This window comes from Hirundo rustica, chromosome 3, assembly GCF_015227805.2.
Source record: "Hirundo rustica isolate bHirRus1 chromosome 3, bHirRus1.pri.v3, whole genome shotgun sequence".
In the NCBI taxonomy this organism is placed as follows: domain Eukaryota; kingdom Metazoa; phylum Chordata; class Aves; order Passeriformes; family Hirundinidae; genus Hirundo; species Hirundo rustica.
The window spans coordinates 96,064,768-96,088,188 of record NC_053452.1 but is presented as its reverse complement, the minus strand read 5'-3'; the positions used below and the strand labels follow the sequence as shown (position 1 = coordinate 96,088,188).

The 23,421-nt window shown below is 38.7% G+C and overlaps 1 protein-coding gene across 4 annotated transcripts in view; it reads left to right on the top strand.

Annotated features, from left to right (window-relative positions):
- The window catches only part of DLGAP2 (DLG associated protein 2), a 428,484-nt gene that overhangs the window by 363,628 nt on the left and 41,435 nt on the right, over positions 1-23,421 (top strand). For all 4 annotated transcript variants that reach the window (XM_058419831.1, XM_040059350.2, XM_040059349.2 and 1 more), the window contains 2 exons: positions 9,636-9,783; positions 12,878-13,097. In XM_058419831.1, coding sequence (XP_058275814.1) covers positions 9,636-9,783; positions 12,878-13,097 — 368 coding nt within the window. The remainder of the gene's footprint in view (positions 1-9,635; positions 9,784-12,877; positions 13,098-23,421) is intronic.

Sequence of the window (23,421 nt, the reverse complement as noted above, 5' to 3'; positions counted from 1 at the left end):
TGCTATAGAAATGATTGTCCTCTTTCAACATTATCCGTTGCTGTGCACCAGGGATCAAAGCCTTTTTTAATTTTTAAGGTAAACTTCAATTTGCTGTTAACTCTTCCACATTTAAAATTAGGAATGGTTTTGAAGCTACTTCTGAGAAATATTCTTAACAGAAGAGATGAGGAAAATCACTAGAATTGAAAACCTCATCTTTTATATGCTTTTTATTTGTCTTTGTTTTTTTCCCCTCAATCTTCTGATTCTAAAAAGCCTCATTACACACTTCATTAGTAGCTTTCTGAGGCCCTATAGTGTAGTAGCATCTACTCAGAGTCTCTGAGGGGTGAAATTGGAGATTTACTGAGGAGAGTTTGAGGGCTAATTACAAAGCCTTATCAACTAATAATGTAATCAGAGGGCCACTGGCATGGTGATAGTCTTCTCCGCTGCAGTCAGTAAGATCTGAGTTAGATTAGGCTGTAGGGTTAAGGGGGGATGCTGATGAAGGGCAGAGAGTAATCTGGCTACTTAGGAAACATCTTTTGTGGGGTCAGAAGACATCCCCATCTTTTCTTCCTTTGCAGAATAATAGCAAATGCTCTTAAGCAGTGTTAGGCATCTTGTTCTCCGAGAAGCAGCATAGTGTGAAACACAGCGAGTCACTGAGACCAGATCTCCTGCCTCATTTTAGTAAATACAGCTTGATGTTGTAAGCCTGAAACGTATTACCCTGGATTGGGGATGGAAGGGGGATCCTAATGCTCTAAACAAAGTCCTGAGTCTTTTCAGGACTAAAGCAGGCTTTTCTCAGAAAAATGCAATTACGTGATGGATTGTGGTGAAAATGCAGTAAGATTCAGGTCAATATAACAAGTACAAATAATGACATCCAAAGGAAAATATGCTTCTGGGTTTTGGTGCCTATTTATTCCTGCTTCCAACAAATATGTTAGTTTTTACTTTTCATTTGAAAAGGATCAAAAGCTGATTTTCTTATTTGTTTAGTTTTCAATAAAAACTAAATAGGACTATAAAGGATGTGTACAGAAACACTCCCTCAGGCAAGGATTTGAAAATTAAGATGCTTTTGGTTAAAAACCCAGAAATTTTATATATATATTGATTCTCCAGAAATTTCATCGTCTCATTAATATCTTCAACTTTACCATGAGAGTCACTTTTTTTTCTTTAGATCTACCGGTTTTAATGGACTTACATATGTGTTTAAATTAACCTTATGTTCAGATGCTTTAATGAGTCCCAACAGCCCATAGGCTACACTTGTTCTACCCAATTAGGACTTTTTGCATGTGTACATGTATATGCACCAAAAGCAAAAAGGAAAAAAAAGAAAAAAAGTGAGATAGCTTCTTGAAGGCATTAATGAATATTTCAATTCAGGAACATACACCAAATATTTGAGTTCTACTTAGATCCACAGACCCATTTGCTGAACTGCTACATGGTGCTTTAAATGCCCTTTAAGTTTTTACCATAGCATCTGCCTGAATTTTGTTGATGCTGACCAGCTTGTTGCCTGCTTGGCAGGGAAAGCTCAAAATATTATATTGGTACAAGACTTTTAGGATTAGCTATAGATTACCTATATGTGCACATCTGCCACCACTTAGAAAGTTTTGAGTTTAGATTTCTCATATTATTCTTTTTTTATTACATGCACATTTTGAGTGATTTGGAATACAGGCTTGGTTGATCCTACATCCTTTCTATCTTTGCAAGGAGTGATCAAACCACCAGACTGTTTAACGATTCTGATGATTTCCTCTCATTCTCTTCTGGTTCATGTTGTACCAAATCCCTACCCACTTACTGACAGTAAGAGTTCTCTCCTACCAGTGATTAGTAGGCATTTCATAAGGATGGAAATGGCAGTTTCTCCACCTCTTTCCTGGCATATTCCTGTAATAAATCAAATGTTCAATGTCTTTCAGGCATGCTTTTGAAAAGGTCAATGATGAACAATCTAGGCGTCTAAATAATTTCATTTGGCCCAAATTCTCATTTCTACCACAGATCAAAGAGACGCTTCAGACTGGCAAATATTAGAAAAGGAATTCTTTGCTACATACAAATTTATGAGATTTATGTGCACTTTTGATTTTCTAAAGGGCCAAACTAAATGTGCTATTTGAAAGGGAGAATCAGACTCAATGTCTACACTCTGAGTTCTCCAATGGGCTGCATGCAGGCACATCTGGGCCCCTTTGCAGAGCTCTATTGACTCCAGCAGGGCTCCATGGAGATACAGCGTGACTCGCAGCTGCTATACAATGGCACTGCTGCCTAAGTTCAATCATTAGATTCTGGTCGATGAGTTATTTCATTTATCTAGAAAGACATAGTTAAGATAGATCCAGATAGAGAAATGAATATCCATTGAAATGCAAATCTCTCAATAAAATAGGTTTTGATAACTGACGCTACTTTGATAATTCTAATGCACCTCCCTTTTAGGCACCCAAGATGAATTCTTTTACAAATTTTATCTTTTTGTCCCAGAAAGATACTTCTGAATTGCATATACTGATTTGAACAGAAGGGATTGTACTTTCTTTAATGCTCCCATTCATCCTCACATTTTTGCACAAATGCAGGCATGATCATGAAAATAAAAAGGTATGATTTTAGAAAATGGCAATTCCCAAAATTAATTTGATGGAACATGGACTTTCTTTATATTGGATGCTCCCTGAATAAACCTGATAAACCCATTCAGAGTCAGAAGGTGACCTTCTTGCTGCAACTTTTAGAGGCCTCAGAAGACGTTAATTCACTTTCAGTGCCTTCTTGACCCAGGGTGCGCTGCTGGCTGAACATTTGACAGAGAAGAGGTACTCTGGGGAGTGATCACTATTTTGTATGTGAGTAGAGCAAGGAATTATCTTGGAAAGTATATTTCTGGCATCACAATCATACTGTTTTAAACAATGGTATTAGGTTTATGACAAAGTATGTGATGTCAATCACTTATTAGAAAATGAAGACAGTAAAAAACCAGAATCAGTGTGACTGAGAAATCCCTTTCTCAGGAGTTATAGTCCATTATCCCCCTGGGGTTGCCTCGGCTGTCAAGTATTGCTGCTCTGGAATTAGAATTTGTAGGAAGAACTTAGGGAGGTTCTAGCTCCTGTACTCAGCTGTAGTGGGTTAAACCGCAACCTCAGCACTGGTGATGCCACACCAATTTCTGTACTCAGTTTCGGGCGCCTCATTTCAAGAAGGCCATTGAGGTGCTGGTGCATATCCAGACAAGGGCAGCAAGGCTGCTGAAGGGTCTGGAGCACAAGACCTGTGAGGAGCAGCTGAGGGAGCTGGGGTTGTTTAGCCTGGAGTAGAGGAGGCTCAGGGGAGACCATGTCACTCTCTACACCTGCCTGAAAGGGGACAGTAGCCAGGCAGGGGTCAGCCTCCTCTTGCAGACAATGAATGACAGGACAAGAGGACACAGTTTTAAGCTACAGGGGAGGTTTACATTGGGCAATTAGGAAGAAATTCTTCACAGAAGTGATTGGGCAGTGGAATGGGCTGCCCAGGCAGGTGGTGGAGTCACCATCCCTGGAGGTGTTTAAAACAACTGGACATGGCACTCAGTTCCATGATCTAGGTGACAATTTGGTGTTAGGTCATAGGTTGAACTTGATGATCTCAGAGTTTTTTTCCAACCTCTTTGATTCTGTGATTTTGTGATTTTTTGTGTTTTTTTGACCCTGGACTAGTTATAAAATGTAAAACTGTGCCATTTTCTAATTCTGGCATTTCAAGCTGTCATAAAAGAGAAACAATATTGTTACCATGCATACCTTTTCACCAAATGACAAAACAATTCTTCTGCAAAACATGCAATGTTTGCATAAATCCTGATGCAGTACTGTGTGCTGTAAATCTAGCTCACAGCAATACTCATCATGCAACAGTGCCAGGAGACTTCGGGAAACATTCCACAAACCATCCTGGGTGTTCATCAGCATCTGATCTCAGTGACAACAAAGGATGGACTGAGTGCTGCACAAAGTGATAGCTTTTGACTGAGTGGTGTAAGGTGCTGTGGCACACACTGCAGTGGGAATGCCTTAAATCCCCCAGTGCCACACAAAGTCATTGTGCTACTTCAGACACTGTCCATGTCCCATAAACTTTCCAAAAGTTATATAAAACAATAGAATTCGGGGGGAAAAATGAAATCGTGTTAGCTCTCTCTTATTTATAAAGTATCTTACTCCTTTAATAAATACACCATTAATCTAAAAGGAAATAGAAAGTTAAATATTAAATTGCTGAAAATTAGGAGAGTCTTTCTGTTATTGTTAGTTAATGCCCTTCCCTTATCATTAGTTAATGTGTTATTGCAGCTATCGGATTAGCTTGTATTATTATTCCTTTCATTAAAACGTGTTCTAAATAGCTCTCTGGTTTTCCAGCTTTCTATAAGAAATGCTTAAGCTAGGAAAAGATAAGGAGATGTAGACATCCTTTTCCATCTCCTGAAATCTATTCACAAACCTCATGTAGTGCTTTTGGATGCAGTACATGAAAACTTAAATTTTTCTACATTTTTGACATATATCCTGTTAAGGATGACTACAAGATAAGGAAAAGCACAAATTTAGAATTGGGGGTTTGGAGTCAAAAGAATTTTAAAAAGTCGACGTGTTTTGTTTCTTTGGGTTTAGGGTTTTTTTAGCACATCTTGTTGCTTGTTGTAAGGTTAAAGTAGCAGGTGTTTTCCTGCAATTATTTACCCCCATTCTGCTCTTAATTTTTACTGTTGATAAACTGTGGGCAAGAACAGTTAGTTTGCCCAAGAAATCAAAGACTTTTTAGGTTAGTGCTAGCCTCCTAAGTGAGGGGGTGGGATAGGTGGCTATCGCAGGCTGACCAGGACTGATGACAAATAGAGGCGTTAGGGGTACATTTGAAATCTGCCGAGGACAGAAGGATAAGTGGCCCAAGGCTGACTTCTGGGGGATGTTTTAGAAGATCTCGAACAGGAAACTGTGAGCTAGGACTTAAAGAGGGAGCAGTAAGGATTAGGATCTGGGTGAGTCAAGAATGAAAAAGAGCTGTCCTTGGGGGTTCTGGTAAATGTGCGTTCTGAGCCTGGAGGAAGGGTCAGCTTTCAAAGCAGGAGAAGCCTGAGTTTTTGCAGTTTAGAGAAATGCAAGAAAATGGAGACTGTAATGCAAGACTCTTAGGAACTGCTTAGGACTGCTTTTGGACTTCTATCTCTTCCCTTATTTTTGATCTATTTTTTGTGGGAATATGCAGCCTAACTTCACTGCCATTCACTCTGTACCAGGGTGACAGGTTATCCCAGCTACGCTATCAGGCAAGCTATCAGTTATACTGTCCCAGGTAAGCTTGTCATGCTATAACTCACTTTATCTGGTTATAATACAGTATTTTTACTCCCTGAACACGCTCAGGCAATCTGCTGAATGCTGAATGCACTGTTGCAAATTTAGCTAACTTCACTGGGAGTCCTTCACTTTTAGAGTGGAGGTCCTCAACAGCTGCAAGGCCATTACATGGAAGTGCTTTTCCCCCAGAATTTCTATAGGCTTTGAGCCTTTCTTTCAGCTAAGATACTTCTCATTAAATTTAAGAACTCTGCCCGGCTGCCGTGAACTTCTTCTGAGGCCAAAGGAAAATGGAAAGTTACCCTTGGGGGCAGAAAAGCTTTTAAAAGACATCTCTTCCTAAAATCTACTCTATTCAGAAAAGCAAGTGGGAAGAGAGCAGACATACTAATTTAATTTTTCCTATTAGTCTCACCCTATTCCTCCTTTTCCGTAATACAAATTTTTAGAGCCACCTCTTTGATGTTACTGTGTATATTTGTTTAGTGGTCCTGGAGATGGTCTGTTAAAACATCTCATTTGCACATGCTTGTCTTGCCCTTCTGCAGTGATCAGCTGAGATATAAGACAATCTATGCTGCTACAAAACATAAAATAAAATTTTCTTTTTTCAAAGCAAAAGAACTTTGATGTTTTGGAAATGAAGGTTGAGAAATTTTTTTGTAAGCTTATAGATAGAGTGGATGTAATTAAAAAGTCAGCATTTAAATGGCCAGATGTTGACTGTGTTTTCTAGCATTGTTGACAAGCATAAGACTTCCTTGAGGAACAGATCATGACATTTGAGAGCAGCTTCCCCGTGTAACTCTGGGATTTCACTTCTGGCTCATGTTTATAGCATGATCGTAATTTTCACCATGCATCAACACATTTTTCCTAGAGGATAACTTTGGAATTATATCTTAGAAATAAAAACCAAAACTTCTGTTTATCAGGAAAATTTCAACATATTAATCAAATGAGTGGAAAATTGCTTTTATAGCCTTTATAGCTTTTATATGTAACATTTCTTTTACTTTACTATGTTCCATGGATCACTTAATAAATGAAAATTTATTTAACTATCAGGTGATATCCAAACTCATTCATCAAAACTCAGCTGCTAAGAAGTACTGTGGAATACGGGGCTTCTTTCCATAAGAAATTATTGCTCTAAAAATTGTTGATGGTATTTAATGACAGCAATACCTAAGAAGGAACCAGAATGTGACTAATCAAATACTAGGTTGTTAAGCATTATTTAGCAAAGGGGACACTTATTAGAATCAGGTTTAAATTAATTAATTTAAAGTATTTCATACAGTAGTTTCTATTAATCCCATTAATTCTATTCTTTCTATATTTTCTTTATGTGGCCTATGTTTTAATGAAATCTCAAACATCTCTTTAACAAACTGTTTATGAACTCAGAATCTAGATCTTCCCACCTGAGGATGACAAGCAAAACATCCAGGAGGGGCTTATTTGTTTTGAAAAATACTAATGCAACAAGATCAAAGAGATTATTGACAATACTATATAGATTAAAACACTCTCTGCCTCTGTGAGAGCCCACCTGGAGCAGTATGTCCATATCAGGAGTCCTCAGCACAAGAAATATGTGGAACCCTTAAATTGGGTCCACAGGAGGCCAAAGTGATCAGAGGGCTGGAGCACCTGTCCCGTGGAGACAGGCTGAGAGATCTAGAATGTTCACATGTTCACCCTGAAGAAGAAAAGGCATCCTTCAACCTTCCAGTACCTAAATGGAGCTTTGAAAGAAGAGGAAGAATGACTTTTAACCTGGGCAGTTAGGTAGTGAGAGGACAAGGGGTGACCCGTTTTGAACTTTGAGATTTAGGTTAAATCTTAGGAAGAAATTCTTTGCTGTGAGGGTGGTGAGGCACTGGCACAGGTTGCCCAGAGAAGCTGTGAATGCCCCATCCCTGAATGTCTTCTGAGGTAGGTTGGATGGGGCTTTGAGCAATGTGGTCTAGTGGGAGATGTCCTTGCCCTCAGCAGGGGGTTGGAACTACATGATCTTTAAGGTCCCTTCCAACACAAGCCATTCTGTGATTCCATGAGTAAGCAAAGCATATGCAAAAATCAAAATTACACAGAGCACTCTATAGAGGAAAGGAAGTTTAGTTACGCCCAGTACCTAAATGTGGATAGTGAGGCTTTACACGATTTCACCTAATCTATTATATTTGTCTTCATACCTATGGGAACAAAAAAACAGTTCTTGTTTTTATCATCTAGAACCAAATTAGTCCCACTATCAGGCTATTATCTTAATAATAGAATCACTTTGACTGTAATGACTTAATTAACCTCTGAGCCCATACCTGCAATAATCTCATACATTTTCATTTTGGTTTTAGCAGTTATAGCATAGTTTCTACATAGTCTGTTTCTGGCATGAGGCTACAGAGACATTCCATCAAAGGAAATGAATAGACAGGAAGAAATGTATTGGGTTTTTCTCCAGGGATTTTCTTAGAATTTTGAGTGAACACCCACCTTGAACAAAGATGAAAACAAAACTCATCCCTTTTTTTGCTTCACGAGCTCTGTTGCTCTTCTTTGGATATGCTCCAGCAAATTTATTAGGAAATATTTCTTCATTGAAATTATTATCAGGCATTGGAATTGGCTGCCCAGGGAAAAGGCTGAGTCACCATCCTTGGGGGTATTTAAAGGACATGTAGATGTAGTACTTAGAGACATGGTTTAGCAGTGGACTTGGCAGCATCCAGTTAACTGTTGGATTCAATGATCTGAGGCCTTTTCCAAAGTAAATGATTCCGTGAATCTAAGGCAGATGCACTGAGGAAGCAAAGATATGTGTGTGTTGACCTTGAGATGGGAGAACACATGGAAGTGCCTGAGAACAGACCTCCCAAGTATAAGGATATCTAAATCCCATCTGCTCTTGCAGCTGGTGGTGTGAGGGAATACTGGATCATCACACTTTAGACATCAAAGGACATGGTCACACAGGGAGATGGATCTCAGTACTCTGCTTTTCTAGGCAAAGCCATGATAAAATGTTTGAGATTCCTCCCAGAGTGGTCCTCAGGGTTACATCCAAACTCTAGGTTGCGTCTGCTCCATGAGGAAGGCTGAGTTCTTTCTCAAGCACCAGCTTATCATCATGCTCATTGTTTGATAAATACGGTCTGAGAAACAAAACCCTGGTTTCTGTTTCCTCTTGTGGCAGGAGCTGAATCTGTGCCTTTCTCACTCACTGAGTGGTCTGGTTCTTCCAGAGAGGAAACTTCACCCTTCATAGGGAATTTTCCAACAGCACAGATACATGTCACAATGCTGGATTGACCAACTCTGCCAGCTCAGCATGAAGTAACTATATGACCAATATTAGGCATTCAGCTGGCACAAATCTACTTTCCCAGAAACAGTTTTTGTTCAAGCTACCTTTAAGGAATACATAAAAAAGCTGCCTTTTTACCACATGAAACCAAATATCATCTGGGACATTAATTCACATCTGCACTGATGTGCAGGGGAAGTTCTAAAATCTGATTTACAGAGGTTCTGAGGACTCTGGTGTACCCGAATTAAATTTTTTTGTATTCAAGGCAAAGTACTGCACTTTTCTCAGGATTATTTATTTTCCTGGAATGTTGATACAATTGAAACACGAAGACTAATGTACTCTTGGTGTGGATGCATACTGAAGAGGGCTCAGTACAGTGTTACAGCCCCAGTCCCACAAAATGGGAAACGTTTTGTAATAAAACAATTTCTAGAGCTTCATACAGTTGCTCTGAGCACCTTATTAATTTGTTTTTTTAGCTGAACATGGGATATTTTAATCTTTTGTAAAACTACATCAATTCTTTAAAGATAAAAGGGCTCTTGATGCCTAAAACCCTGATGAAAACCAGATTACAAGTAGCAGATTTTATCTATGGAGAAAGATTTTTAGTTACTTTGGTTTTTGCTTTAGCTCTGTTTTCTGTTCCTGTTGACCTAGACATTGTCTTTTAGCAAAGTTCAACATTAATAGCCAGGAAGATTGATGATGTTTAAATAGAGCAAAGACTTAAAAATTCATACTGTTTATGTAGCAGACCCACAGGCAGGTTCTCTGCTTGTGCTAAGACATTTGGCTACAACAGATCTATGGTGCTTTATAAAGAATAAGATTTGGACCCAAGGGAATGGGTTTGTGTGTCTCATACAAATTACTGTCTTTAGTGTCCTAATTGATTCCATCTGTAGTTTTACACCCTTTCCTTTTTTTTCTTCCTCTTTCCTTTGTAGTCAGAGCTACCTTCAAACTGCAAGTGACGTGCCTGGGGGTCACAACCTGGATCCCTCTGCAAACTACAATTCCCCAAAGTTTCGCTCAAGGAATCAGAGCTATATGAGAGCAGTGAGCACCCTCAGTCAGGCCAGCTGTGTTAGTCAGGTGGGAAATTCTTATTATAATTTTTCTTATAGGTTAACTGCAGATGTGAGAGTTGTAACTAGTGGATGGTTTTAGGTTTTTTGCATTTTTTTTTAATTGATATCAAACTGAGGATGTGAATTGTGGAAGTAATTCAGTTCTAATAATGTAATTCAAAATTTCAAGAAAAAAAAGAATGCTAGAAGAAAAGAGAACCTATCAAACATGATATTTTCCATTCATTTTTCATTAAAAATAAAAATTTTGGTGTTTTTATTTTAAGTCCATATTAAATATTTAAATGTTAAGAAGATTCAGATTGAGCATGAGGATACACTCCTGCAATACTCATCATCTGAAAATAGGTGCTCTGATTTCAGTAAATGTGGGTTGTCAGATTAAGATATAGATTGAAAAAAATACACTCCAAAGGAGAAGTGGTTTATCCTAAATCAAATCCCTCACTCTTCTTGGGTGAAAATATAAGTCCCATCAACACACAGGGACTCCTGAAAAGGTAGAGTTTTCCTCCCTTCCAGTTTGATGTCCGTTGGTTAGTACTAACTCATGGTAAAGTTAGGTCTGAATCACACCTGAAGTCAATAAGCCATAAGAATTACATGCATGTTCTATTTAGCAGAGGACTTTACATAAAACTCCCAATGTTTTAATGTTTATTGGTCCTGACTTTTCTTCCCTGTGCTGTTTCATGAGAGATGGGCCCTGCCCTCTTCTCAGACATTATATTTAATATTTCTTTGACCATTTATTGAGCCACCTAAGGGTATACATACACAATGGTTATGTTAGAAGAGAAATCTTTCTAAAGCAACTTCATATTAATTCATATTCTATTTGTATTTCATGGCTATTCAGGCCTGGATTCAACTCATCCAACTTGAGGCTTTTAACTGAGGCAACAACTAAAACCTCCTCTTAAGTTAATGGAGCAAAAGAGTTTCTTCCAGGACAGTGCACATCCTGAGTGGGCTGAGAAATGCTTGTCAGTCTCCACTGACTGTAGAGACCTGGGAGGAGCTAGTCACCTGACTAACACCCTTCAGTCAAATTCCTTAAATTATGTGAGGTAATTCTAAATGTAATCTTATGTAGCACATAGAATTAGAAACAGTCACAGCTCCCTTGTGAAAGCTGTTCCCATCCTTCTGATGCCTTGGTTTTTATTACACTGATCTGATTATTTTGACTTTTTATTATACTCTGCATTTGAGAAAGTTTCATGTGTATTAAATGCTGCATTCAAATGAAAGGCTGTCAGCTGCCACCTAACAACGTTCTCACATAGAACTACTTTAACATCTTCTGTCTCTTTAACCATGTCTGCACATAGAGATGTTCACTGAGCTGTCCATGAAGGTTAATTGGTTTCAGGAGCAGTTAAAATTCTTCATTTCAGTGTGCATTACCTGGAAGGTGTCCACAACAGATTTCATTTGCAGGTAGATTGCTCAATTGGCCAGATTAACTAAACCTGCTGGATATAGCTCCTTGCCTTTTCAGTGTTCACTAACCTATGCAACATTGTGTTAGTCACACATTTCCTACCTCACAGTCCAGCTGTTTCCAGACCATTAAGAGAATACATTCAACAGATATTACCCAAAGCAAAGGTATTAAAATGCCAAGTTCTGAACATTTACTGTTTCCTGTTCTTTTTCCACAACACCATCCTCCTCTTATTCCATCTACGTAATAGAAGTTGGTATAATTTGTGGTATATTTTATGCCTTTTTGTTGTGAGAGCCTTCCTTTTTCACACCTGACAAAGGGTAGACTCAAGAAGAATGCTGAATTCCATGGTTTATACTTTTAGTTTAAGTTTGAAAACTTTTCATTTTCTATTGTCAATAACCTTAGTTTGAAAGAAGTGGATAAGACTTACACAGTTTACAGACTAAATTACCATATATTTCCTTATCAAAAATATTGCAAAATAGTTCAGAGTAAGATTTTTTAATCTCTTTAGATTGCATTAGTCTACTTAACTTTATGAAAAGCAAATTTTATGAAGAGTAATTTAATTCTTTTCAAAAGATTTTTAGTAGCCAAAATGTCTTACACAAAATTAAAATACCAGTTATTAATAATCATCGGAACTTCTCTATAAAATTTCCATTTACTTAACCAAAATGCTAAAACATTTGAAACATTTGATGGGACTCTTATTTCCATAATGAATAAAGTACTAGGAGGACTTAGCAGCTGCATAGGAAAATTAATATCAACTGGATGTACAATTTAGTGATGCCATAAATTTAACTTGGAATATTATTCATACTGATTCTGATTTCTAGCACTCACTTTTTAGAAAAAAATTATTTTCAGAAAGTAATGCAATTATATGTCCAGTGTTAACTTCTTATCTGATTTTGGATAAACATAACATTGAATTATTCAGCTACATTTACAGATAGTTAGGGCTGCCTTCAGTGAACCTTCAAAAAATGCTGTAGGTAAGGACACTAATCTTCAAAATGGCAACAGATGGTTACCTACCAAGAGGTTCCCCAAGCCTGGACACTCTGCCTAAGCCCTGCTTATCATGACAATTGCCCCTAAAAAAGGCACAGTGTTACATCACGCCCAACCTGCAAGGCAGGGCTAGCAAGTAGATGCTGGATCCTCCCCAAGCACTGCAGGGAGCTGGAGGCTGCTGCTGAAATACCCCAAGGGGACAACCTGTTAGAGGGTCCAGGAGGCACACCTGGGCTGCTCTGCCGGGCAGGGTTCCACAGCACACCTGCTAGTAGAAGTAGCAGATTTTATACAATGCTGCTGAAGAAAAGGTTCTTCCATGGCAGTGAACAGCTAACCCAGTTAACGAGGGAGTGAGTTTGGCTTGGGTCCCTTCTCAGCTGTGCCAAAAGATACTAAATGTAAATTAATGTATGACATGTGTGATGCATTTAATACAGACATGTAAACAGCTGATGTAAGTTAAATAATGTGAATGTGATCAGAAGGGATTGCTACATTTTAACTATTTGCTAAAACAGTTCTTCATCAATGTACAGGTGTCCATTTGAGATGTTGAGGCCGTGATGATCACAAAAAAGCAAGTCAAAAATCAAATGCATTGTTGTTGTTTATTCAGATGAGTGAAGCAGAGGTTAATGGACAATTTGAATCGGTGTGTGAATCAGTGTTTAGTGAAGTTGAAGCTCAGGCAATGGATGCCCTTGACCTCCCTGGATGTTTCCGAACAAGAAGCCACAGTTACTTGCGTGCCATTCAGGCAGGCTATTCCCAAGATGATGAATGTATACCTGCGCTGACATCTTCCAACATCACCTCAACCATCAGGTCAACCACAGGTAAGCAAGTCTCCAGTGACCCTTCCACTGCTCTGCATGAAAAAACGTATGAGCTTGTGTTATAAAAGGATGTTTGACACTAGAAACATTTTCCTGTGTAGAGATGATGTTTGATGCCAGCATTTTTATGTTTGTAATACTGTATCATTGTGGCTACATCTTTGAATAAGCTCCTTCTGGGAAGAATCCCACAAGCATAATATAATAGACCTGGATTTTTGACCTCCATTTCACATATATACACTTACTTATCTAGGTGCAAATATAAAAATGCAAGTGCAAATGGTATCATTTCAATATTGTTAGACATTTATGTTGTTTATCTATCAAGTAATTGATCGTCTAACTGAGATTAGTTAGTACTAATTTGTATTGATTTTAATTTAGGCTGTTAAAGTACCAAAATAAAGAGAAGTAAGATTAAAAATATTTGGTCTAAATACTTGAAGGCAGTTAATGTAAAAGGAAATTAATTACTTTTAGGGAAGGTGTAACCAATTGTATCAGTGCACTGAATTGTAAACGTTTTGGCAAGCTTCACGCATCTGCTATTACTCATCAGTAGCCATTAGCATTCATTCTTATAACACTCACTGTTAAGATCTTTTAACATTCTTCTGGCAACTTTCTTTTTTCTTATTAGTTGCTTAGCAAAGACAATAGCTTTATCCATTTTAGAATTTTAACATGTATTGGTAGAAAAAAGATTGCACAGAGAGCCATTAAATAATTTAAATGAAATCTGTGGGAAATATGTGTTCTTTGTAGCCTGGTCCAAATTCACTTCTACGTTTCCACATATGTTAATGCCAGTTTCTAATTGTGATACTGTCCTTGACACATACTATTAAGTTGTAGTGCAGACTACCCATCTACAAAAGGTAAAAACGAGTTCAAAATGTATCATATAAAAATACTTTTTAAATTATTTGCTTGACGCATCTGTTGTGTAACAGAACAGTGGGAGCTTAGAAAGGAAGATGTGGTTGAATAACACACATTTGCATTCCAGAAGTAGCATAAAATGTTATTTTATCTTAAGCATAGTATTTAATTGTTACATAAAACTATGTGTAAAACTAGAAATTGTTGATTACAGTGCCCCCTCTAGGGATGTTTCTGTTCTTTGATAAATAGAGATGCTATCATGATATAAAATGAGATCTTATTGCTACCCCAGAGACTAATTTCCATCTTTGTCATATATTACTGTGTAATCATTATGAAGACACCTTCCATGGCAAAAGACACCAAGAGATGCTTATTTTAAAGTCTGACTCCACGTAGTGAATTGGAATATTTTTGGGATTACCTTGATTACCAGTTGAACTGATTTTTACCCAAGCTGTTTTAGGTTTATATGGTACATAGGCCCAAAAATCACAATAAGAAGAACTTATTTTATTTTCCACAGAGTAAAAAATCTGAACAATAGAATATTTTTGGGAACATACAAGATTAGGTAGTAAGTATGTTTGCATCACAGTGTTTTCAGACTTATGAAAAATGTTTTGCATTGATTAGTAGTCTGCTGGTTAAATACTGTGGGTTTGAAAATTTTAATCTTCATTTCACACATAACTTCTCTCTCATCTCAGAAATTATTTATCAGATAGATTTTCTTGCCCACAATGTAATTCTTCTTCTTTGTTGTGGTGAGGTTATGTTGACAATCTGGAGAAATAAGATTATTTGAGATGTTTTCCTGATCCAAAATTATTTCCAAGCCTATGGTCTGTATACAGTTCTGAGTGTGATTCTGTAATTAAAATGTCATCTTTGGGCCACTGAGCAAGTTTGTCCTCAGCTTCTATATAAGGTAAATATGCCAAGGAGAAATAATTATCTGTTATACAACAAGAGTAAGGATTATGTGATTCACTTTTAAGGGAAATTCCAGGTGCAAAATAAGTCCTTGTATTTAAAATCTTAGGTGTAATGTTTCCATTTTTCTCTCTTCAGCCTTTGTCACTTTGGAGAGAGACGCTACATTTCCTATCCTTACTATAATTTTTACAAAAATCTTCCTTCTTCATCCCTTTATGAAAATTATAAAAAAACACAGTTTCCTGAAATGTGAAAATGGTGTTGGCAGACATTTGACATTCAAAAAAATGTCAGAAAGGTCAGACTTCCATATCAGCTTTTACTTCCAATTCAGTCTTATGGATTCTTAGGAAAATTACATTAACTTCTTTTTTGCTTCTGATGTAACAAATTCTTCTTGGCAAAGAAACTAAAGGAAATTTTTAGAAAATTAGCAGTCATTTCTATTTAATGATTCCATTTGATTTTAGTTTTATAGGTCATGACTGTCCCTTATCATTGTCATAAAGCAATTGATTCTTAACACACAGACTTAGCTAAAAATTAATTATTGTGACTAAAAATGTAAACCTAAAATAAAATAGTAGTAGTCAATCTATGAATTCAATTACAAAAGTATAGAATAAATATTTACAACATACATTTTCCTAAAATATTCCTGGATGTATTAACAACTTTCAGGAGGTTGCAATTATAATGAATATTATGAGGGACATTATTAATGGATCCTGCTAACAGGATTTTCTAATAGATGGAAAAAGAGCTACCAGTATCGGACTCTTTTTAACTGCATACAACTTTACAGAGAAAGCCCGATGAAACATTGGTACTAAAGAACACAGAACTTCCGCATGGATCCATGTAGCTTGATTAGTGTGGAACCAGTTTTCTACTCTGAAGGAGATTGTGACAAGGCCTAGGGCACTCCCTGTTGCCCCAGGTGTAAGTGAATGAGTGCAAAGGAGGCACCCAGCATTGCTGGCCCACGGTGAGCTAGACCTGGCCTCTGTGTGGCCCCTGCTGAGACTTTGTTTCATTGAGGTTAGGGCATTTCTAGCCATCACGTTTCATTTTGTGAGGAGATAATGAACACAGTAAAGATACTTGATGTTAAAAGCCTGAATGGCAGCATATGCTTTTTGTCTCTGAACCATATCCAGTCACAGCTGTCAGACGCACAGCTGAGAAAATACAGCTCCAGCTGCTGCTGCCTCCCATCACTGCTGCTGCTGCCTCCCACCTCGTTCCTCCATCACTGACAACATGTAATTTCCTGAATGGGAAGTCACTGAGTGCAATAGTCACTAAGTGCTACTGACTTACAGCTCTGCCACTCCTGCGAGCAAAGCTTCACTTTTCAGAAAGAATTCATAAAAACCGGGTCACTTTCCCAGGTAGTACCAGCCCGCTTCCCTGTTGTCAAAGCACATCATCCCACTGTCAGCTCGGCAGACTCCTTCCCGGCGACATGCAGGGAGTGTGGCACAGTGCTCTGGGAAACACAGACTGCTGGAGGTGTTGGGCTGTGTCACCGCCAGCTGGGCCCGCAGGGAGCCCTGGCTGTAGAGTCCTGCTGGGAAATGGAGGGCAGTAGGTCTGGAGCAGTGCTGCAGTAGCACCTTATCCCACCTGCAATACCTGGTTTCTCTTACTAAAAAGTAGTTCAGATACTGTGGTACAATACTAGAGTACTATGAAAACATAACGAACAAGGACATCCGGAAGATATTAATGACTGCCTCCCTCCTTTCACCTTTGTCTGAGAAGGTCAACTTATTTTTGTTACACGTTCTGTATGTAGAAAGAGTCCTTTATATTGTAATAAATACGATCGACCAAATTCGATAAATCAAAATTTGGAATTTTATTGAGAGACAGAATGACAGTCTCGGACAGCCACAATTAAAAGGACAGCGTCGAGCCCGGGGTCGGCGCCAGGTGAACAATGATAACACACTCTGCCAGTCTGTTATCCCCCAAGTTCACATTTCTGGCTTGCAGCAGCCTCTTTTTATACACTGGATCGCTGAGAGAAACTCTGGATTTCAACGGTCCTTCCTCCGAGGCATCTTCATTGAACATTCATGTTCCAGTTCTAAGAGTTTGAATAGGGCGGAGGGGGAGGACAATGCCATTAATGGCTGTGGCCAGGTGTGGTGTGGAGATGTTAATTTCAGGAGGAGACGGTCTAGATATCGATCTGATGTAATCATCTGGTTCTCCGGGCTCTCATCTCCTTTTTCCGTCATCATTTTTCTTTTCTAACGTTTCCCGGCAGAGGCATTTTTGGGTCTCCCTTTCTGGTAATTCCAATCATTTGTATTTCGTGTCCCTCCCATGACTTTCAGGCAAGAGAAATTCCTGTACCTTTTCCGAGCTACTTTTCTCTGAGTTAACTCTTAACATACGGGATTAAAACAAAAACTTATACTTATAGAGATTGCATTATACTTTGTATCTTTTAACACGAATTAACTTTAGGACATATATCACAATATTAATCAGTCCGTATGCTATAGGCTATTTCAGGATGTTTCCTCACAGGTTTTTTAGTTTGGTTTTACTGTGAATGCAGAAACACTGAATTGCAATGGTAATGGATGCAATGGTTAGGATGTTCTCTTGTGAAGCAGAAGAACATGCCAAAAGAGAGTAAGAGAGTAACTTGGTAGTTGCACTTCTGGCCAACTTGAACACCAGCTTATCACCTGTTTAGATGTGGGGGAGCACATACTTTCTCCTGATAGCATCATATATACATTGTATAAACCACTTTCATCTTTATTGAGAGAAACACTTCCTCTCTGGACCACTGCTCAGGATGTTTACCCATCAGGTGGAATATCTTCTCAGTGTATATTGCTTTTATATTCAAATTGAAACAGCTAGCCAGAAATACTAAATATGTGACTCAATCAGATATATGAAATCCTTCTCCAGCAACAAGCATGGACTAAGCTGTTAAGTTCTTTGGTCTTTAGTCTGATGAGTAAAAGAGAGGATCATTTTCAATTTCTTAAAACTACTCCACGTGTTCCTCTAACCCAGTCGTTTTGGGGTTTTTTTTGCTACAACAGTATTTTTTTACTGGATTAATGATAAATGAATGGATCAATTATTAAAAAACCCACCCAGCTGTGGAATTCAGAGCAATGGGGACTTGGTCAGTGTACATAAAGGCATCCTGGACTTCTGTCCTAGGCTAAAAGTCAGTCCAAAGTAATTTCTCCCACTTCAGGGATTTCCTGCTAATCTTGAGAGAAATTTAGCATGAAGCATTGATGGATTTAGGGTATATAGTTACTAGCCTTAAGCTGCCAGTGTACTGCATAAAATTTTTTATTCTTCTAGAACATGTAGAATAATGCAAACTGTCAGATTTTTCCAACCTTAATGATTCTCTCAGTTGTGCATGCACCTCCTTTCTTCTGATTCATAGTAGGTAGTTCAGCTAAGATCATGCTTGCAAAAGACTTCACTGAGGAAATGAAAAGTAGGGTACTGTCTTTGGGCCATTTTACTTTTCTTTGTCAGCTGGACTCTGCTTGGCAATGAGTAAACTTCAGAAAATTCCACATTTACATTTTATTCAGCGCTAATTCCAAAACTGATTAATTCAAAAGGTGACATTGGATGAGGGAGTTTTCAATTAGATTTCCTTCAATTACTCAGAATGTCTGAAGAATTTCAGGTTTCCCTTCTCCTGACTTCAAGTAATTTTCAGCTTTCCATTTTCAGATAAAGGGCTATGTAAGGTGAATTTTTACAGCCCATGTTTGATATTTAGCCATAAAACTCTCATGGTCAGTGAACTGATTGCATAATCATGTACTTACAAAAATAAATGGATGAGAATATGATATTTCCCAGAGAAATTGTACTGTTTCATAGCATAGCTACCCCTTCAAACTCTAAAAGGACTGATTCACTGGTTGCTGCCTGAACACTAATAAGATTAGTTATTGGTTTTAGGTTTTGCTGATTTGTCAGATTTTTTTGCCACGTTTGAGGATACCAAAGGTGGGAAAAAGCTGTGGCGCTACTACACATGACACACCTCTCAAGAGAAAAACATGAGTGTTAGGACTGCCTAGCTTGGGGAAGAGAAAGCTCAGAAGGAATTTTATAAATGTGTATAAATATAAAAATTGAGGAAATAATGCTCTTCAGTTGTCGCAGTGCCCCTCGCGCTTGGTTGGCGCAGCTAACAGGCTAGCTCAGCACACACACTGCGGCTAACGCGTGTTGCGGTTGGGGTGGCAGGCTGGGCAAGCCACCTCCTTCCTGTGGGGTCTTGGCTCCCCACACCAGCGACAGGGCTTTGGTGTCGGCACAACCATGGCGGCAGATAAAGAGTCAGCACCCTCTGACAGGGTGACAGGATGGTTTATTGGAGGGGAGACCAGCAAGGAGCTCCACCTCAGTCAGCTGCTGCCCAGAGAGAGCCCCGAGCAGAGCTGTGCAACATCTTTTATTTGGGGGTGGAACTAGGGGTGGCGACAACGGGTCAGCCAATGAGGGAGCAAAGGGGTGTAACAGGGGGTGTCAACCTTGGAACAGGGATCCAATCACAAGAAGGAGGCGGGGGATTTCCCAGGCGCCCGCCAATCACTCGACACCTTCCCTGGATCTTTCCAGAAGCCAGGGAAGGGCCCTGAAGTGATGGACAGGGCGCCCAAGGGGAGAGGGAGAGGATTGACAGGGGTAGGTGAGGGAGAGGGATGATTGACAAGAAACGAACTCTTACATAACAACCCATTGGGGAAGGAACTATTACAAAGAACAGGGGGGTGCAACGGAACAAACCAATACAGAAACCTGTATAAATTTTACATAAAACAAATAAACAAACTGCACACCGCCACATTCAGTTCTTAAAAGAAAAATTATTTATGAGCAGTTGTGTGATTTTCTTTTATTTCCTCAAGTATGAGATACTTCATCCAGGCGGCTGTTTGGATCTTCTTAATCTGATGCACTATGTCTAGGAAAACCGAGCCAAAGGGGGGAAAACTTATGCATAAAGTAACATCTCCACAATTTCAGTTCTCTCTATAGAAATAACTGCTCAGGCTGAGAGGATTTTATTGGTACCCTATAGGAAGAGGGAATACAGTTGACCTTCTCCCTGATGAGTAACAGCTGTGTTAATTACTCAATACAGCCTCGCCCCAAGGAGTCACAGCTATATCCAATAAGGATAAGTGTGATAAAAGGGAGTGGGTTAGCTGGTGAAGGGGATCATGAAGGAGGAGAAACCTTGAGGAAGAAAGAACAGAATCATGAACAAGAAGGATCCTGGGGAGAGAATCTCTGCTGTGAGGTCAGTCTGGGTCTGCAGTTAGAGCCTGTTGTTGGAACCTGTAGTCACAGTCTGGCTAGGTAAAAGCCTGCAGTCAGAGTCTGCAAACTAATGCATGCAGGCATAGTTTAGCAGGAAATAACCAACAGTCAGAGGCTGCAAGGGAAACCTACAGTAGGAGCTTGCTGCAGCCAGAGTCAGTGAATAGTTGGAGGCAGGATAGCTAAACTGTATAGAGGAATAAACCAGGATCCTTTTTGTGCTGTGATAAACAAGAAATATGTCTTAGCTCATTTCTAACCTCTAACAAGAGGGCTGCTGCAACAGCATCCATTGCTAAGTACTCCCTAGCAGTAGCATCTACAATGTTTAAGAATGTGTTTAAGAACATAAACCATTGAGTTCAAATAATATATAGAAGGCTGTGTTCTTGATCATAATTTATTATGTTGACTTTCCTTAATTGCTGTTGGGGCTCTGTGGAGTTATCTGACACTCTAACATCTGCAGAAAAAAAAAAAAAAAACACATCTATCTCTGGGAGTATTTGGACATCCTGAGTTAATCCTTCAATGCTGTGCCAACTTGTGTTCCTATACTGTGAGAATAAATCTTATCCTTACAAATAATGAGCCCAGTTCTACACTTGGATATGCACATATAATCTTCACTGCTCTGGGTATATCTGAAGACCCTAATTAGTCTTTAATTTTTTTGAACATATTGAAGTTCTGCTGCTATGCTGACACTGCTGTTCAAGAGCAGCTCTACACATTAAAAATGGCCCAGGAAGTCACTAAGCTGAAGGTGACACAAACACTTTGGTTCAAGGAGTTCGACAGGATGGCCAAGGGGCTGTCACAGATGTTCACAGCTCTGGGATTCCTGGAGATGGAGTAAGGCTGTGCTAATCAGGGCTGCCTGGCCTCCTCAAGCTGATGAGGCATGAAAGCAGTTGGAGCAGTAGCCAGGAGCTTTTCATAATTTTCTTTCTCCCTGGTGCAGATTATCTTTGGAGTCAAAAATAAAAAATGAAGTCACTGCCTTCCATCTATGGTTAGTTTAAAAATGTGTAATGAGTGTTTCTCTCTTGCTTCTGCTGTTCTGTACTTGACAAAATTCCTCCACAACCCACTGGATTTGCCAGACGGTTGATTCTTTTTTTATTAAAAAGGACACCTATGCTACCTCCCCTGGTAGAAATTGGCTTCAAAGCTGTTCTGTGCACAGACTTTTCTCAGTTATGTTTTCTTTATTGTATTATATGGTAAAAACAAAGAGAATAATTTATCAGAAAGATATAACATGCAAGGAGAGTGATTCACTGCTCAGTTTGAACCCTTCCTGATGTGGTAGAAGCTGACAGCAGCATATGTAAATCTCAGCCCAGCTATTTACCCTGAGGCTGCCAGAGGGCTTTGTCTGCAGCTGAGGGAAGCACAGAGGGTGGGTGACCCTGGAAGCACCAGTTTATTGTGCTTCCTTGTAGTGAAAAAGAAGGAAGAACCCTGCCTGTGCTTTGCCTGGATTCCTCTGTCAAAGAAAATAACCTCTCAGGAGTCTTCTCAGGAGTTCTGCATGTATTCAGTCCTGGATTTTTGTTGACAGTATATATGTCAGGAGCCATAATGATGATATGTGCACTGGAATTACATTCTTTGCCATGCTAGCTATGCAAACATCATTTGATCCATTTCTGCATCAGGACACTTATTCAGACTCAGATCTATCCTAGAAAGACAATTGATAAACCTGATACTTAAAACATACTGGAAAGTTTGAGGGTTTTTTTCCCAGACCATCAGAGAAAATAGAGAAACTAAAATTGGTGACATTCCTAGGGCATAACCTGACAGAATTAACCTTTGACCAGACAGGTTAGTTGAATTGTGACGGGTTAGCCTCCAGGTCGAGTCAACCAAACATACATGCTTTTGTGCCATCTAGTTGTCTTAAGTTTCCATGACAGCAAACTCTGATTAGTTCAAAAACAATTGGCTGGCAGGAGTTGAGATATCTACACAAAACTGTAGAATTGAATCATTCTAGACAAGAAGCTGTTGTTTAGGGAGGAAGGCTTTGGTACATAACATTTGGTGAGTTTGACTCAGACTGAACACAGTGTATGGATCCTATTGTGCACCAACACAGAATCAACAAACCTTAGCCTACACTGAGGTGTTTTATTGTCAATGAATAGCACTTCAAGAGTTCTTGACAAAGTCTTGCAGTAATGCCAAGGCTCAGTCTCAGTATATAGTCTATTAAAATATACACAAATACCAGAGCAATCCCAACAGCACACTACTACTACACTACACTACTACTACACAAGGGCAACTAGAGGACATCCAGGGATATAGAAGATGCTTAGTTTGAAATGAGTAACCAATCACTTGGCTTTCTGAGAATGAGAACAGCATATCAAGGACTCATCAATGAGTCATGAATTTTGCATGCATTTCTTTACCTTTTGGGACATTCTTGTGTCCAGAAAAATACATATATTTCCACTCTCTGTCTCATTTCCTCAGTCAAAGAAATTTTACAAACTTCAGTTATAGAAGTTCATCTCACATGATGCATATATCAAAAATGTAGGTGTCAAAGGCAATTGCCTTAATAACCAATTATATATGTCCTTTATAACTTGTACCCATTATGAAAGAAGTGGTCCTCTGGATATCCCTATTTCTCTCTGTTGTCTATTAAAATATTCTACAATTATAGCATTGTATAGCTAGCTAACTTTCATTAATCTAAGGCAAAAATTAAATTTGCATTCAAATCAAATTTAAATTCAAACTGCATTATAGGATGAAAACGAAGGTTACATTTGGGTCCTACTGAAAACAAGGATAACTGAGAGAACCGTGCTCTGACTTATAAATCTATGAGATCAAAACGCAGCAGCATCATTTTCTACACCTAAATAAAGGGCTGGGAGCCTGTAGCTTTCTTAGCACTGGTTTTGACTTTCATACTGACTCCATCTGCTTCTTGGGTAAAATGGTTATTGGATTTGACAAAACTCTGAGTTAGAGTCCAGAGTTGTAATCTCTGTGGATTAAATCAATTGTTTAAAGGTATTAAAATGCATTTGTTTAAAATATTTGGGAATCCCTTAAAATCTTTAATGTCAGATTATTATCATAATATAGTGATAAAATTATGCAACATTTCCTTAAGTGTAAG